The sequence below is a fragment of the Parasteatoda tepidariorum genome, chromosome 6 (genome assembly GCF_043381705.1).
Source record: "Parasteatoda tepidariorum isolate YZ-2023 chromosome 6, CAS_Ptep_4.0, whole genome shotgun sequence".
In the NCBI taxonomy this organism is placed as follows: domain Eukaryota; kingdom Metazoa; phylum Arthropoda; class Arachnida; order Araneae; family Theridiidae; genus Parasteatoda; species Parasteatoda tepidariorum.
In genome coordinates this window covers 4,668,549-4,687,146 of record NC_092209.1, presented here as the reverse complement: position 1 = coordinate 4,687,146, position 18,598 = coordinate 4,668,549, and the positions used below count along the sequence as shown (strand labels likewise).

General features: G+C 32.4%; 2 protein-coding genes across 3 annotated transcripts in view; one reads left to right on the top strand and one right to left on the bottom strand.

Annotated features, from left to right (window-relative positions):
- LOC107447625 (probable phospholipid-transporting ATPase IM) overlaps positions 1-18,598 on the top strand; it is a 187,480-nt gene that overhangs the window by 32,077 nt on the left and 136,805 nt on the right. The window contains exon 1 of one of the 2 annotated variants that reach the window (XM_016062578.3): positions 13,342-13,668. The exons of the other annotated variant lie outside the window; for it this stretch is intronic. The gene's annotated coding sequence lies outside the window, so the exon portion shown is untranslated. Of the gene's footprint in view, positions 1-13,341; positions 13,669-18,598 lie in introns of those variants that run through there. 2 annotated transcript variants of the gene reach the window in all.
- LOC107456223 (uncharacterized) lies at positions 3,589-4,956 on the bottom strand. The gene has a single exon (XM_016074026.3). It carries the CDS (start codon positions 4,954-4,956, stop codon positions 3,589-3,591), a length of 1,368 nt encoding a protein of 455 aa, XP_015929512.3.

The following is an 18,598-nucleotide window of genomic DNA, read 5'->3' as shown; positions in this document are numbered from 1 at the left end:
TATATATATATATATATATATATATATATATATATACTTTAATCAAAATGCAAACAAATTATGGTAGGATCAATTAGGATTACGCAGTGGGGAGGTAATCATTCATTTATTTGTTCGAATGTTGACATTTCGAAAATATTTTTTCAGAATATGAAACTTTATAATTTACTCTAAGCTTTGTTTGAAATCACTTTTCTGTGTACTTTACACTGAAAAATAAATAAAACAGAATTCGTCGTGAAAAGTTTTTCCCGCGGTTTAGCGTTCTCTGAAATCCTTTATTTTTTTTATCACCGTCATTGAACAGCTGACCCAATTTTCGGGTTTACGACTACTAATGTTCAACTCCGTAGCCTTATTATATCGAACCCGATCCGGCACATGGAGAAGAAAGCCACAAAAACCTCCCACTCTAAACCATGATCTCTCTGCCACTGAGGATATTTTTACAAGAGCACTTTGGTCAGTGCGAGCAGTGTGCAGAATTTGTATCCAGGTCACCTCACTGGGAGGCAAGCGCTTTATCCGCTCTATCTCATCATGGCTCTCTAAAATCCTTTAAAGTTAACTGGCATATAGTTAATTATAATAGCTAAATTGTAACTAATTTCATTAATTAATATTTACTGAAAGTATATGTTGTAGCCGTGGTGGCTCAGGAGATAGAGCGCTCGCCTCTCGATTAGGTGACCCGGTTTCGAATCCCTGCTGTGGCTGGTAAATACGAATTCCGCACTCGGCTTACGCAGATCACAGTGCTGACGTAAAATATCCTCAGCGATAGACGATAATCGGTTACAGTCTTCTTGCCGTCAGGCTAACCTTGTGAGGTTTTCTTCTCCATGTAAGGCAGATGCGGGTTAGTTCAATCAAACGAGTTTTCTACGAAGGAGAATTTCTTTCTACGCTTAATGGAGGAGTTTCCTTGTCTTCTGGATTGGGTTCAAAATAACAAGGCTACGGCGTTGATCGTCGTAAATTCATGAGTTTGGTCAACTGTTCGGTCTTGAGAAATCGACTTTTAAAGAAGTTGATTGGATTTCTCAGAAACTATTCAACTGCTTTCGCTCAAATTTTGCATTTTGCCAAAAAAATTACGTACTTTAAAATGACATCGTTTTATAACTTTACAATTCAAAATTTTATTATTATTAAATAAAATTATAAATATTTACAAAAATGTTTCAATTTGCTCAATAAGTTCTCGAGATATGGTGAAATACGCAAAAAGTAAAATTAACATTGGGAGGTCCAAATTTTATCGCTCTTCTTATTTTGGTTGTCAGAAATCCTAATTCGCGGTATGCTTAGTCAGAAAAAAATTACATTTTTGTGCCTGATTTCGTTACTTAAAATATTGTCTGCTCTCATTAATTAGCATATTTGAGGTCACTCCTTCGAATCATTAAGAATGAGTCCTAGAACTTTGAAAATCGGATCATTAGATGAAAAGTTATTCAGGATGGTCTTTTTTTTTTACCACTGTACATAGCAGTTGGGAAATTAATATTTAAGTTTACATTAGTATTATTTTATTATTTATTAGAGTTTTTATTTATAGAGGGTTATTTAAATATTTTAGTTTACTTTAATCCCTGAAAATTAAGTTAATTAGAAATATTATCGAAATTTTATAGAATTAATCTGAGTTGAGAAGCTTTTAAACAGATCGAAACTAACTCCTGTTTTAAACTTTAATCCGACAAGCCACAGTGTTTACGTTCCATTAAGTCTGCGAGCACGAGTATCATCAACTTTTATTATGATTATTTTAAGATCTTTAATGCTGATAAATCTCCATCCAAATTCCACTGCTTGTTCAGAATTTTGTCATCTTTATTTTCTATTTTACGGTTTTTACTCAAGTGGCCTGTTTATATACTGTATCTTTTTTATTTTTTATGACTGAGAAATATTTCGATGAAAAAGATAATAATTCGCGCTTTCATTCGTAGTTAAATGACCGAAGTTGAAGTTGTAGTGAATTTTTTGAGATCCATTCTTTTTTTGTGTCGAGCTTGTGTGTAGCAATAAAACCCTATAAGTTATAGTGTCTTACGCAATTTAATTTCACTTTTCATGGTTATTTTGTGTCATTTTATTGTGTCTCAGAGACAAGTTAAAAAACATTGCCTAAATGTTATTTCCTCAGATTCGTTTTTTCATATAAATTATATTTATGAGTTATTACCAGACTGTCTGCTGATTTTGTGTCTGGTGTTGGGTATGTATATTTATTTTGATGGGTTAACCCTCTTTAAAAATGACCTTAGCATAAAATTATCTGAATCGTGTCTCCTTATATTTTTTATGACACATTAATAAATCTTTCGTGATACAAAAATAATTCGTCCCGCAATGGACTGATCGCAAAGACACGGTTCCCAGTAGATCACCGAAATCAAAAATCGCTGGCTGCGGTCAGTAGGCGGATAGATGACCACTTTGAACACGTTGCGTAGGGACCGAGGGCACGCAGATCGTCTGGCTATTAGAGCGGGGGAGCCAACCCCTCTGTAGAGGATCAAAATTGTGATGACATGTCTTCGGATCATTCTCAAGGATATTTCCTAGATTGTAGCCTATAGTACAACTCTAGGTCGGTGGGGCACTGGGCCCGTGTCCAAGAAGTTGTAGGTTCGATCCCAGCCGGCGGCTACTTTACGACTATAGTCCGTTCAACGAGAACTGAGAGTGGAAGTAAACAAAAGGGTTGCTGTTTGATCGCCAACGTTTGCCACTTTAACGGTTTCTTCGCTGAATGGGCGATTTCATTTGAATCGACAGAGCTTTCGCTTTTATAGAAAAACAAAAACGATGTTTGGTTTTTGATACCTTAAAATTAGATAAGAAAATGCAAAATTAAAATATTTTCATGAAAATACCTTTCTAAGTGTTTCAGTAAACACATAATTTTATTTTAAGAATAGTTTTAATATATCTATATTTCTTTAAGTTTTGATTAAATTAGTTTTAATATATTTTGCATAAATATCTATGAAAAACATAACTTTTATAATTCCATCGTAAAAGTCGTATAGAATTGACAGTTATGTTAAAAAATGTTAAAAAAAATACTCTTTTATTTTCATAATTACAATTTTTTTTAAAATTTATTAGAAGTTAAATAATATTTAAAATAGTTTTATGTTTCGCCGATTGATTTAAAAATATGTTAGAAGGAACTGCATTTATTTGTATTTTTAAATTGTTAATTATCTTTATTTTTCTAAGGGAAGTATTACGAAAATAATTACACTAAAAGAAACTTGGAACTTTTTTACATGTCTCACGAAATCTTTTGTTAAGAAAAATATACCCACTTAACATATAAAAAAAAAGCAGTTTGTAAACCTCGAATTCAATAGGTTTTTGAAAAAATAGAATCAAGTGTCAAAATTATTTAATTTTGCGTAACATTTGAATTTCTGTACTTAATTAACAACTGTACCGAAAACGAAAATAATTATATTAAACTACTCAGAAAAGAACAAAATTTTAAGAATTATTGTATTAATGATCAATTAATCATGGATAATAACGAATAATTATATCATTAAAAAGTAAAAATGAAACTAGGTACTTATCTCAGAATTCACTCTCAGAACTTGTAGAATCCTCGTCGTTTGAATTGATATTTATTACTAGAGAATTAACAGTGTTTTCGATGGCTTCGTCCAAATCCCACATCTCTTTTTCAATTTTCTGAATATGCTCTATGCAATTTTTCCACTTTTCAACTCCAATTTCGTTTAAACTTTTCATGCACAATTCCTCTACTTCCGATAACTTGAAAGTTTTGTTTTCTTTGGCCACTGAACCTTTCATTTGGGCCCAAATCAGCTCAATTGGATTTAATTCAGCGTGATAGGGGGGAAGCCTTAAAATCATTATATTATTACGTCTAGCAAGTTCATCCACCGCGAATTTGTCATATCTGTGCTTATGAGCTTTCACTATATCCAGTAGTTCTGTTTTTAGCATACCTTCTTCATCACTAACAATGTTTTTAGATTTTAGCCAATCTTTAATTACTTGCTTAGTCGATGATGTGTTAGGAATTTTTTCTTCTTTACGAGAGTGATATGGTGCATTGTCCATCACAACGACAGAGTTCGGCTCTAGAAAGGGTAGAATTTTCTCGAACCATTCTTCGAAACACGCTGCATTCATATCCTTATGGTAATCCTTGTTTTTGTTTGATTTAAAAAGTAGAAGTCCTTCTTTTAAAAAGCCCGCGTCGCTACCAATGTGCGTAATAATAAGTCTCTCACCTTTGCCAGAAGGCGATTTTAATCCTGTAGAAAGACCAGATAAAAATGCCTGTTTTGACGAGATAATGGAAGTATCATTCCACACTTTGTCTTGCGTGTGTCCAGCATTCAACCATGTCTCATCCATGTAATAAATTTTTCTTCCTTCTTGTCTCATTTTGTTAATTGTTCTTAAATATCTTCGCCTCCACAAAATTATTTCTTCTTTTTCAATGAGTGAGCTGTTCCGTCCTCGTTTTTGATGTTTGAAGCCTAATTTTTTTAACAGGGAATAAAATGTCGTTCTTTTAAAGTTTGGTAAATCAGAATCATCGTTCACAGCTTTGAGAACTTTGTTTATTGTCGGAATTTCGTTACGGCGGAAAAAATCATGAACTTTTCTTCTTACAGCATTTTTGTCGAAATCGTCAATGTCATCCAAAAAAGTTTTACGAGGTTTAGTCCTCTTCGGGGAATGTAATATACCATCCTTTTTATATTCTTTGATAATTCTGAAAACAGAAGCTGTGCTAACTCCCGCTGCAGAAGCCGCATGGTTAGCCACATCAATGATTGGAACATCTGGTTTTGAATGCACTTCTGTTTTATAAATGTTCAATATTATTTCTTTCTCAGCTTTACTTATGTAAGATTTCTTCTGTCGTTTTTTAGGAGGACTTAAATCCATCGCTTTATTTTCCATATTACTCATGAAACACCTGCAAAAAGACACCACGGCGATACAAACAACCCTCTAAAAATAAGAGTTTTTGCTTGTCTGATAGGCGCTATTTGTCATTATTCCGGCGCCAAGTAGACAGCTGTATTGCGCCAAATAGCACGCCGCTTTGTTTACTTTCGCTATCAGTTCTCGTTGAACAGACTATACTAATTGAACATTAGTAGTCCTAAACCCAAAAATTGTCCTTTTTTTTCCCTTCTTTTTTTTCCCGACGCTTTGACGGAATTTCATGCCTCCTCAACACTGCTAAAGTATGACTTAAAAAATCTGCGGCTGAACTTATACTCATATTTATATCCCGGTGTTCTTTTCCAGGGGTTAAGGATGTTTCCCTCTTAACTATAAACGATAAGGTGACTGCAGAAATTTATTGTTTAATTCGTATAAAGATTTGCCCTCACAGCTTGGTTCATCGAATACAGGGTGGTCCTAAAATATATGTCAAAAATGGAAAGGTAAGTAGAGGGGACCTAAATAAGCCTATTTTGTATGGGATAGTATGTGGGGTAATACCGCCTTGAGCCGGTAGGGAGCGCTGTTGTCTATGGCATATAAAAGAGTTTGCTAGCTGGATTCATCATTTTCCGCAGGACGGGGCTGTCCAGTTCCCTGGCCACCTAATTCTCCTGATTTAACCTGCTCGGATTTTTTCTTTTGGGGTCATATTAAAAGCTTGGAGTACGAGAGTCCCGTCACATCTGAAGAAGATCTTGTTGAGCGCTTGTCTGTTGCTTCTTTAGATGTGCTCGACATGCCTGACGTCTTTTCTAATGTACGCTGATCCATGCTCCGAGGCTGTGAATCTTGTATCGCTGTTGGTGGCTACTCTTTCGAGCACCTCTTGTAAACTGTTGCTAATTTTTTTCTTATCTTTTGTCTTTACTTGTCTTTTCAGTTTCCTTTGATTCGTACTGCTTCACAAGCTAGTGCTTTAATGTGCCATTACCGCACACACATTCCTATCCGAAATATGCTTATTTATGTCCCCTCTACCAACCTTTACATTTTTGACACATATTTTAGGATCACCCTGTATATCTTGGAGTTAGAAAAGAACTCGTGTTTTGGATCGTGGAAACAAATGGTTTCGCCATCCATCGAAGATTCGAAGTCAGCTTTCTAAAAGATGTTGCTCTTGGCGACAAAATTGTGTACAGGATAGCTCCTCCACAACAGTTGACTTGTCCAATCACAAGATGTTTATTTCGACCTCAAAAATGAAATAAAAATTTTTTGTACCTGATTTTACGGATACTTCGTGACTTTGTGTCAGAAATTCTTTTCGTGTGCTCGGCTAACTCTTTGCAGGTTGTACAGTGACACCCCTAAAAATACGGACCATCCTGAATAACTTTTGATCTAATGATCGGATTTTTACGTTCTATCACTCAATCTTAATGGTTCGAGGGGGTGATCTCAAATATACTGATGAATCAGTGCAGACGATATTTTAAGTTGCGAAACCAGACACAAAAACGCACTTTTCCTGAATAAACATATTACCTATCTTTTTAGACGGACTAGGGTTTCTGACAACCAAAATAGGAAAAGCGATCCAAAAGTTGGACCTCCCCCCCCCAATGTTAATTTTATTCTTTACGTATTTCGCCATATCTCGAGAACTTATTGAGCGAATTGAAAATTTTTTGCATACAATTATAAAATAATAAATAAGAGGTATATATAAATATAAGGGGCACTCAAAATATAAGGAGTATCCTCAATCCAGAAAATAGGGTCCCCATAGTTAGATCAGGAGAGCGGTCCAAAGTTTGTCACTATTGGCAATTGAGAAGTATTTCTCTATTGGCAACACTACATTTATAATTCATTCTGTTAGATTGGCTTAATTTAAAGTGTTTAACAGTCACTACTACGTTAAATATTTATTTAACGTATTACTGCGCATTTTTTCTCCATGTGAGCACAGTTAAAGTATGATTTAATACAAATTAAATTTAAATTTTCTGCGTATAATTGTGTGATACTATCTGAATATATTATGTTATAAGCTAACTTTTTACAATAACAATCTCTGCTTGACTACGTTAAAGTCATTTGAATTTTTGAAGGTTAACTCTGTAAATTATGTTTACCGGGTGTATGTGTAATTCTAAAATCGAATGAGTGCCTTTCAGATATGCTTCTAAAAATTAAGCCGGTTTTCAATATTTATGAATTCCTATTCCTCTGTAGTTACGTCATCATTCTAATTTCAGCCGGACAACAGAAACGGACTCTAACCTCAATATTATTGTGGTTGCTTTGGAATTACCATTTTCCATGCTGAATGAATGATTATATTCTCATGATAATAAAGTTTGGAATATCAGTTCTCCTTACACGTTAATTTAAGTTTATGTTTCTCGTCATATGATCGAATATCTACCTCATTACTTCATGTGTAACAGTCTATTTCTTTTTTATTCTATAAGTTAATGATGGCAAAATGAAGTATAAGGGGTCTCTGGGGAATTGGTTCGTTTTGGTTCCAGCATTGGAATGTTTCAAATGTAATAGACCAAAAGTACCATCTGATTTGATGTCTGTGAGAAACTAATTTTATTATTAGCTGCAACATTTTTTTTATTATCGCTATTTTTTGTAGCTCTGTCGACAAGGAAAATAAAAAAGGCCATAATTTAAGTGCCTAGTAGTAGACAAAAATAATTTTTATAAGTAATCCTTTTTTGAAATAACATTTAAAACTAAAAGTGTATTGTTAAAACAAATTTGGTGCGTTCACAACTGTAATTTAATATATTTCAGGATGCGTAGCGTTTTTGAAAAGTGCTTAAAGGTGCTTATTTTCGTTTTTTAAAAGCCCTTGAAGGTGCTTTTTTCATTGGGTGTTTTTAAAAAGTGCTTAATTTTCTTTTTTTTTCAAAATGAGAATTTTCCTTTACCATGTTGATTTTTGCTACGAATTATGCAAAAAGAAGCAGTTCACATTGTTCTATTCAACATTTTCACAATTAATTCAAACCCAATCAATCTACTTTGACGTATTGTCAGTCCGCAGCGTATGAAAACGCCATTCGTTTTACACGATTCAAAATTTCTGATTTTTGAGAATTGACAAAAACAATACCAAAAGGGTTTTTTTTTCCGACATGACGGTTAAAACAAGATAAAACCGTCAATTGTCAAAAACTTTCCAACCTTGCCTAATAATGATATTTTTTTAAGTGCTAAAAAATATTTTTTGGATCAGGATTTTGCCATCCTAAAAGATATTACCTATCTTTTTAAAGAACTGGAAAACAATTGCTGGGAGAAAGGAAGAATGGGAAAAGCTTTTGAGGAAGGCCGAGGCTCACAAAGGGCTGTCGTGCCAATGCTGATGATGAAAAATATTTTTTGAGTGCTTAAAATATTTTTGTTGAATAATTTGGCTACGCACCCTGTATTTGCTTACCAAATGAACGGAAAAATTTAAATAGAATTTTTGCATTCATCACTTTGTGCATGAAGCTGAAAGTTAAGTTCTAAATCATTTAACGAATGTCTTTAATCGTCATTTATGATAATATAATGTAATTTGCACCAATGAATAATAATTGTAAAACGGTTAATAAGTTTAGACGCCGATTTAAATAACTTTAGATTAAAATGTAACATAGAATTACATTATTCTAACTATAATAAAAACAATTATGATTTTATATGAAAAATAACTTTACTTGTGGCAAACTTATTCTTTATAATTTAAACTATACTCGTTACTATACTATTCTCGTAACTATACTTTAAACAGACTTATACTTTAAACCAGGGATGGGGAAACTACGGCCCGAGGGCCAACTGTGGCCCGCCGGAAGGTTTTATCCGGCCCGCGGATGGAATTTTAACTTGCTGATCTGTGGCGAATATGAACAATATGCATCCATTCTCTTGTCTACTTTGTTTAAAGTTATTTTTCTTTCTTTTTTTAACTAAGTACTGCGGACCTTTTAACTTTCTCTATTTTTGTTCTACAAAACATAAATTGATGAAGGCTAGCACAGACAGCTTCAATTGGTAAAATGTTGAAAGCAGAAGTTCCTTATAGAATAGCCGTAGATAGGTGCCATCTGAAGCAATTGTTTCTGAATATGCCAAAAATTGAGTTTTACAAATCATTACCAAAAGCTAGTTTCCCAAATATTTCATGCCTAGAAAATCAGGGCTATGTTTGCTTCCTTTTATTTATGTGTGAACAAGTGTTTTCATCTACGAACCTGAGAAAAAATCATTTCAGAAGTAGAATAACAGACAAACATTTACCCTTGTTCCTTAAAATAAATACATCTCACTTGGAACCTTAATATAAGGAACTTTTAAAAATGAAATCGAAATTTCATTCATCTCATTAAATATTTACATTCAAAATTGCATACAGTATTTTTTTTTTATTTAGCCCACTAAATTTTTTTTCCTTCGATTTTTGGCCCTCGACCAGAAAAGTTTGCCCATCCCTGCTTTAAACTATACTCGTGGCAAACGAAAACATCAAGCATTACTTATATTACGATATGCAATGTTCCGCTAATAAAAAATAGTTCGCATTTATATATTTTATAATCTTGTTGTAAGAGGAAAGAAACACGAATAAAAAAGAACATGAAAATTCTTAAAATTTGTAGATTATGAAAAAAACTTTAAAAATGCCCACTGGTGAGAAAAAGAACAAAATCTAACTTGATTAACTCTTTTGCATGTTCCAAACATTACCAACACGTACCAAACCTTTTTGTTGCAGCCCTTCATCACAATTTTTGCTTCTTTTATTTACATTTCTATTTTTTTATCCTTTATAAATACAATAAAAATATTTATATAGATGAAAACTATAGAAATTTTCATTGATACCTCACTCATGAATAGTTGGCAGTTTTTTTTACCAATTTAAATATGTAAAAAAAAAAAAAAATTCTGGAGTATCTAGTTGCAGACGATGAACAAATAATAATTTTCATTTGTATATGCCTTCGCGGTATTCGATGGATTGAATATGAAAATGTCGTTAAATCCAATGATAAAAAGCGTTATTTTTCAAATCATTGGAATATGATGTATGGAAAAACTATTAAAATGCACGCTGGTGAAAAAAAGAACCGACGATGTTTCAGAATATGTTTCAGACGATTAAAAAAATTTTATTTATTTTATTTATTTTTATATGTCTTTGCGGTATTTGATTGATTGGATATGAAAATGTTGTTAAAGTCAGTGATAAAAAGCGTTATTTTTCAAATCATTAGAATATGATATTTACAGAGGCTATCGTACCTGTGTACAGAGTCGTCTTGAAAATATTTCGCAATGGTTATTTATTTTCCTACTTTATGTTCCGATTTTGAATTAGTATTTAAAAATAATATCTTTTAAATTTTTGTTTTTCACTCGATTCATAAGGCTGGCAAAAAACGTTTCAAAATATTAAAATGCAAACAAATTATGGTTGGATTTCGCAGTGAGGAAGTACTTATTTAGTTACTGAAATTTAACTATCAAACTGGCACATGAGGCCTCGAGTCTTTTTCTCCACACACTCCTGTCTTTGGCCAGGTAAAGCGCTCCCCATCCAGTTAATCCTGCTCTACTAAGATCTTCCTTAATGCGTTTTGCCATGTTAGTCTCGGTCTCCCACTTTTTCTCTTTCCGTCAGGAGCCCATGAGCTTGCAGCGTTTGCAGGATTGTTTCTATCTGTTCTTATTAAATGGCCAAGCCATCTCCATCTTCATTTTAAAATTTCTTCTTTAACAGATGGGATATTAGCTTTTGTTAAAAGGTCTTTGTTATACTATTGGGCCAGAAGATTTTTAGTATTATTTTTAAGTATCTATTTTGAAAAGTTTCAAGTTTTTCTTTTTCTGATTTCCGGGGACTCCGGCATTCGGCACCATACGGAAGAATGGAACGCACGGTAGCCTCATAGACATTTATTTTTGTTTTTAATTTTATATTTGAGACTCTCCAAAAATTGTACAGACCTCTAAAACAGGATCTAGCTTTTCTGATTCTCTGGGAAATATCATCGCTATTTCCGCCCTGTTTATTAACAATATTTCCGAGAAAAACAAAAGAATCAACGTCTTCGATCTTTTCGAAGTTTATTTCTAAGCTTCTGTTTCAGTGGGGAAGTAATCCAGCAATGATTGGATTGCATTTTTATATTGTGAAAATATTTTTGATTTGAGTATTTGATAACGTCATAATTTACTCTAAGTCAGCGGTTAGAATTTTTTTTTTCCAGTTACGGAATCCTAGACGATAAATCTTATTTTATCATAACTCTGACTTTCAAAAATAATTATTAACAGGTGGGAATGTGCTAACTAGAAGAGAAAAACTACAAATTAAATTGGAAACATTTAATGTGAAAAACGACATTTTTTTCATTGTTTCATCGGTAACAGTCTTAAAATTGATGCTTGGCATTTGAATTCTCAAGTCTGCAGCGTCATCTAGTCTATTGGTTTTTGGCGTATACATAAATAAAATTTAATTAAATAAGCTGAATTGTAGTTTTTTTTAAAAAAAGAACTGTTATAAAAGCTGAGATTGGTTATCGGTAAGAAAATTTTTTTTATTCTTGAATTGGTTACATTATTTTGAATTTTAAAGTTCGATGAGAAATACTGATGCAATCATTTGTCGTACTATATATCAAAATTTTGATGCTGGTGTCACTGTTTTTCATTGTTGTTCGGGCATTTTTATTGGCCGGAAAATCAGGTGATAGGATCCAGTTTTGCCTCATTCATTTCCATATCGTTTTGGTTATCATCCGTGTAAAATTAATAAAATTTAAAGTTATTTTTCCTGTTCTGCTATTATTACGCTTTTAATTCAAGAGTTTAAAATTAAGAGAATTGTTTTTTTTTTTTATTATTATAATGTAATTCTGCTCTACATTTTACGATAAATTTATTAAGAAAGGTGGTCTAATCGTATTAACCGTTTTACAATTATTACATTTGTGCAAATAATATTAATGTACTGTTATAAATTACAGCTAAAGAGATCTGTTAAATGAATGTAAATGATATTTAAACTATTAAATGTTTGAGCAATATAATGTTATAACAATATAAATGTTATTTTAGAAAAATAATTATTTTGAAAAAGTACTTCTGTTCTCCAATAGATCTAAATATTTAAAATACTAATATATAATAATATTTGGACGTGGGAAGTGGAGGCACATTTTCTGCTCAGAAACAATAATTATTGCAAAAAAAAAAATCAAATCATCGGAGTTGGTGAGCGGCAGCGAGCAGGGGGCTTTATCCTTTAGTAATTTGAAGGGTGACGAGAAAAAATTCGGGATACCGAAAATTCGTATTATCGAAAATCGCATGTTATCGATGGTAAAATAAAGAAAAATGCTCTTTACATACCTTATTTACTATTCCATATTTATTATAAAAACACTTTTTACTCTTAAAAAGATTCAATTGTTGTTTGCTTTAGAGATGTGTAAGATAGTTTGTCTATTACACTTTCTAAGTGGACCATGGCTTTAAATTTCTCCTCTGACGTATTCAGCTGCCTCTCAATAAATCTCCTTACAGTGTCCACTGCAGAAAGTGTTTGTTTGAGAATTGATTATGATTATGAGAATTGGCTTTCTATTCTTAAAAATTTTTTTGGAATATTTTTTATATTTTCAGGAAAAAAAATCTACACTATTTATGGAAAAAAAATTCAAGTTATCGAGGGATCAGAAAAAAAAATTCGAGAAATCAAGGTTTTTTTAACATTGAGTGTATAGGAAATTTGAAGGGAATTTACCGAAACTTCGAGATATCGAAAAATTCGTGAAATCGAGGTTCGAGTTAGCGAGGTTCGACTGTATATTGTTATTGAAAAAAAAATATTTAAAATAAAACATTTTTTAAAATTTGCTATTCTTTTATTGGCATTTTATTTAAATAATTTCACAAAAATAACCTAATTAGTAAATTAAAAATCGTTTATTGGTTCGTTGTAAAAGCAATATAGGTTTCAAAAATCATTTCTGGTTTTAAGAAAGAAGTCTTAACTCACGGAACCCTAGAGTTCCGCGAAACACTTTTTGGGAACCTCTGATTTAGGTCTCACTCTTACTTCTCAAAACTTAAAATGTTAAAGTACCGATGGTGAGATGAAACTGAATGTGTGATGAGAAGTTTTTCTATAAGTAATTCGGCTCATATCGTTAATTTAATAATACAGCATCACATTGTTTAATTATCATAATCACTTTACGTGAATTTAAAGACGCTGTGGAAGAACTTAAAAATGCGAAGAAAAGAGCAATTGGCGTTATTCTTGGCGAAGGTGGGAATTCCTTTCTGCAACCCCTCGTAAGCCGGCTCGGTCGACCTGTCCTTATTTCACAAACTGTCATGCGAGCTGCCAGTCCGGTTTCGGCGGCAGTGAAAGTTCATCTCTCAAAGCCTGCTGGCCTAATAATTTCTCTTGTTTTTTCGATTATTTTTTTGTATTCTTTTTCTTCCTAACGACATAGTTTGTGTGCTTGTTTTCTGTGAAAGCTGAAGTGCCTTTGGCAACCGTTTTGTTAATATTTCGTTCTTATCCTGCCAACTCGATTAAAACGTGGAATTTTTGTATTTATTATATTTGGATATATTATTTACCCATTGGTTGGCATGTTTTATGGATTATATACATTTTGATCGAAAGTAAGTGAGCTATTTTGTTTATCGATTTGACCTTGAAAATGTGTTGATAACTGTGTGCTAACTTTTATTTAATAGTATTTTAATCAATGACATTATAATAATAGAAAGTTTGAGTTGAAAAATATTTAAATGGATTATGTAACATGAAAAGATAATGTATTACCAGGTTTTAATGGTTTTTTATGTGATGTAATAACAAAAAAGTTATAAATAACATTTTAAACTGTTGTGAATAGTTTAGCAGTTGTGAAACTATCGGTAAAATGTAAATAATAGTGTGCAACGTTTGTAGTTCTTTTTTTTTTAAAAAATTTAATCAATATTTTTTTTAAAAGGAAAATAAGGTTAGTTATTATTTTGATGGCGATGTAATATTTAAGTGTATTTTAATTGTTGTAAATACGATTTTTTTTTACTGCATTTCAATGTTTATCTATGATGTAACATAAAAAAAAGAAAATATGTGAATAGGTTTAAATGGTATTTTATTTAATTGAAGAACGAAAAATTTTTCTTACACTGCTGTGAATGGGTAAGCTAACGAGATTGTGTTACTAACGGTAAAATGTAAATAATCGTGTGTAACGTTTTTGGTTTTATTTTGAAATTAAATCGATGATATAAAAAGAAAACTTAAGCTAACTAATATTTTAATGGATCATGTAATATTGTGTTTTATTTGTTGTAAATGTGAAAAAAAAATTTTAAAACTGCGTTTTAAAATCTATTGAAAATTTTTGTGAATAATTACTTAGCTTACGTTATTGCGCAACCAACAGCAAAATATTGATAATTGTTTGCTACGTTTTCCGTTTTCAGCATTTTTTTAAGCGTTTAATTTGGTGATATTGTAGCAAACGAAATTTTTTAAGCGTTAATTCAGTTTTATCATTGTTGTGAATGTAGTTTAGCTAACGTCATTGCGAATCTAGTTATTTAAACATGGATTTATATACATTTTTATATCATGTAAAATATTTTCATATTTTGTAATCTAGCAAACTTGTTCGAATTCGCTACTCTCTTTATTATAAATATTTATTATTTTATTAGATCATGGTTGAAAAATTTTGAAATGAAAGGTAATTTTGAAATGCGAAAAATTTTGAATTGCAACAAATCGAATTTTCAAATACTTTTTTTAAAATTGAGTTTCTCAGAAACTAATCGACCGGTCTCGCTCATATTTTGTCTTGTAAAATTACGTTTCTTTATAACAATGTCAAAAACTGTATATATCTTGCATTTAAAAAAAAAAAAAAATTGCTGTCATTAATTAAATAATAAATATTTATTAAAAGTTATTCTTTTGCATGAAATTATCTTTAGATAGACGAATCTTGTAACTTTGCGAAAAGTTTTCGATTCCCTTTTTAAAGTTCTCGAGATAATGGCGAAGGTAAAAATTTATATTAAGGAGTCCAAACTTTCGACGACTCGTGTATTGTATATCAAATATCGTGTTTGGTATTCACGTGATTTAGAAACCACTATTACGGTTCGTGTTAAAGTGACTTAAAAATTATACATCGGAATTCGTATTCACGAGATTTTAAAGCGAAACATAGATTCGTATTCACGTTATTTTAAAATTAAAACTTCGATTTATTCTCGCGATTTTAAAATCAAATATCCAGATTCATATTCACGTGATTTAAAAATCACACATTGCGATTCATATTCACGCAGCTTAAATAAATAAATAAAATCTCGCATCGATATTTTTATTAAAAACTTAATAACATTCTGTTTATAGATGCATCCTACATAGATTTTATTCCTGCTCAAATCTTAGTTTTTTCCCCTCCTATTATTTAAAAAATGTTTTTCCACATAATCTTTTTGCATTTCTACTTGCATTTTACCTAACTCATCCCTGTGGTATGAATCAATATAGAATTTTTAAAAATTAAATATTTTTATTAAAATTTTATGATTTTCGAGCAAATTTGGGAAGCAGAGCTGCCGACGAAAGGGTTGAAACTAGCCTAGGATCTGTTTAGAACAAAATTTGGGTCCGTTAACGGACCCTTCGCAAAATATCTTTTCATGTAAACGGACCCTTCACAAAATAATTTCTCTTATTCGGGCACTTCACAAATTTGCTTACCTTCATTATTGTTTTCTTCTCTAGAAGAAAGACGGTTCGAGACAAACTAAGTTACGCTAAGTTTAAATTCTAAGAAAATATTTATACTTTTACAAACATCGTTTGCGGATTTTTATTAATATTAAACTATAATTTTTTTATTGTAAATAAATAATGGATCCATTTATATTTATTCATGAAATTAATTAGTAGAATATGATGTGAATAAAAATTAATTTCTGGCAATTTTTTAAGTGAAATATTATAAATTTAAGAATTGTTTTAGTTAACATAATGCGTAACACATTAAAGGTGATACATTACTAAGTTGTGTTATTTAAAATATGTCAATTGAAATTATTAAATGTTGGTGATTTTGTTTCCATTATTCGTCCGAAATGAATATTCTGCGTCGAGCAGTATAGGCTAAATACCAAATATTTGTATGTTGCATCCCATGGATCTGTCCAGGGCAAATTTACTGCCGTTAAGCGAATTCAATTTTAGGAAAAACGGTAGTTTCACAAATTCAATTTAAAGAAAAACGGTAGTTTCACAAAATACTTTTAAAATATTTCCCCTGCCTCTCTAATTTAGTAACAGCAATTGTTGAACAGAATCTTGTATCTATTTACAATTTATAAACTTCTTGAAAAGGTTTTTAGCAGTTGTTGTAATACTGGACACTATTTGTTCAAATTCACAAGAGCAAGATCCTGGTTGAAAGAATGTGACTTAAAGCTTATTTTATATTCACAAATTATGAATAGTTTTTTCACAATTTTACAAAAACAGGACCTTTCACAAAATGTCTGGACAGACCCCTGCTAGCCACAAGAGTTGATCAGTGCGTGTAGAAAGTTTGTTAATTGATATTTTTTGTTCGCAGAAAGTTTAACATTTTATCTAAGTCTGGTAACAAATATAATATTGAATTTTTCATCTTTTGTTTATGGGTGAGGAAAAAGTAACAATGTAGGTAATGCCATTTTGAGTATGATAGGGCGCCACTGACCTTGAATGCAGTGGCTGTGTCTGGGGCGTTTTTATGATAGCGCAATGGGGCCATAAATCAATCCTCTTTCCCGACACTTTTTCACATAAAATCGAGATAGTGAGAGAAAAAGAAGACTTTGAATCGTGTCGTCCAACGCTTCGGATGACCTAACCGTTTCTCGTTAACCCATAAGGATAATGGAATTCGGATCTTTGAGTTTCATGTGAATCGCTTTTAAATCAAATTCTTGGACGAACTATTTTTTTTCGTTATAGCTTCTGTAAGGTGTTAGCTAAATTGGCTTATGTTGTGGTGGTGGTTTTTTAGATAGTCTTTTATGTAACTTTTCTTTTAAATTATTCTTTAATGTATAAGAAAACTTTAGTTTTTTAAAACTATTGAGTAATAACGATATTGTTACCCAGTGTTTCCGAAGTATAGAAATCGGTTATTCAACAGATTAGGCCGAACGAAAATTGGGACCCGCTAAGGATCGCCTTCTCGCGTTGGTGTATATATTACAGGTTAAGCATTTGAAAATAATTGCAAGCGCATAAGCGGATAAAAAAACTAGATTTTGGAAATATTTATTACGAAGAATGGAGTCGTGGTGGCTCAAGAACACTAGCTGCGATGGCTGTTGATAACGAAATTTACTCCCAGATCGAACAGACAACAGTTCTGACATAAAATCGCCACAGTAGTGGACGAATCGTGGGGTTAGAATCTCCCTACCGTGAAGCTAAGAAGATTACGTTTTCGTGATTCTCCACCACATAGAACGCAACTTCGAGTTAGTTCCTTCAAAAAGTTCCTTAATTTTGCAAACCCAGCTGCGAAGGGACCGAGGGCGCGCTGTATCGCTTCTCGTCAAACTGTTCTACCTCAAAAAGCTCAACTTCGCACGAATGTAGTCTCCTCGGGATTGTTTCCCAGACCGTCGCCAATAGCCCATGGTGCAATTCAATATGCGACGTAAATGAAGTACTGCTACAACAGGCGAGCTGTGGTGTCTCAGGGGATAGTGCGTTCGCCTCCTATTGAGGTAAATCGGGTTCGAATCCCAGTGGTGGCTGGTCGATACGAATTCCGCACCCGGCTCGCACCGACCACAGTGCCGACGTAAAATATCCTCAGAGGTAGACGGATCATGAGTTAGTCCCCTTGCCGTCAGACTGACCGTGGGATGTTTGTGTGGTTTTTCCTCTCCATGTAACGCAAATGCGGGTTAGTCCGATCAAAAGGTCCTCAGGGCAAATTTCTCCCAATACTTGATCCAGGAGTTCCCTTGTCTTCTGGATTGGGTTCAAAATGACAAGGGTACGGAGTTGAACATTAGTAGTCGTAAACTCGGGTCTGCTATTCAACGACGGTTTAAAAGTACTACTACAGGCAGAAGAATGAATTAATAAAAGCAGTAAAATGAAATAAAACTAGTATTCACAACTTATTTCTTTCATGCGTTTACGAGAATTGTGAATGGGATATTCATAAACCCCCGGGGGCACTCACGGAAATGCTCACGGTTTCGGCACCGCTTGGCGCGGTCGAGAATAAGCTCTCTGAAAACCGCATAATTAAGAATATGGTAACCCAACCGATCTATGCGTCACATCTTGCTACAGCATGCAACCCTATTACGTTGATTGAGTAGGAAAATGATGGTTCTATTCTAGTTAAAAATTTCTTTCTTATTCACTTCTATCTTCACACCGCTCTTGTATTTTTTATAAGCGGTTTTCGTTTTGAATGAAAAATTCATATTTAATTTAATGTTTATGTCTCAGAATTTTATTTAAAAATAGATTCTTGTAAATATTTTACTTTTCAACTTCTTTTTTTTT

Bases quoted from the DNA above. Each gene is read 5' to 3' on its own strand.
- LOC107456223 (XM_016074026.3), bottom strand. From the start codon at position 4,956: ATGGAAAATAAAGCGATGGATTTAAGTCCTCCTAAAAAACGACAGAAG.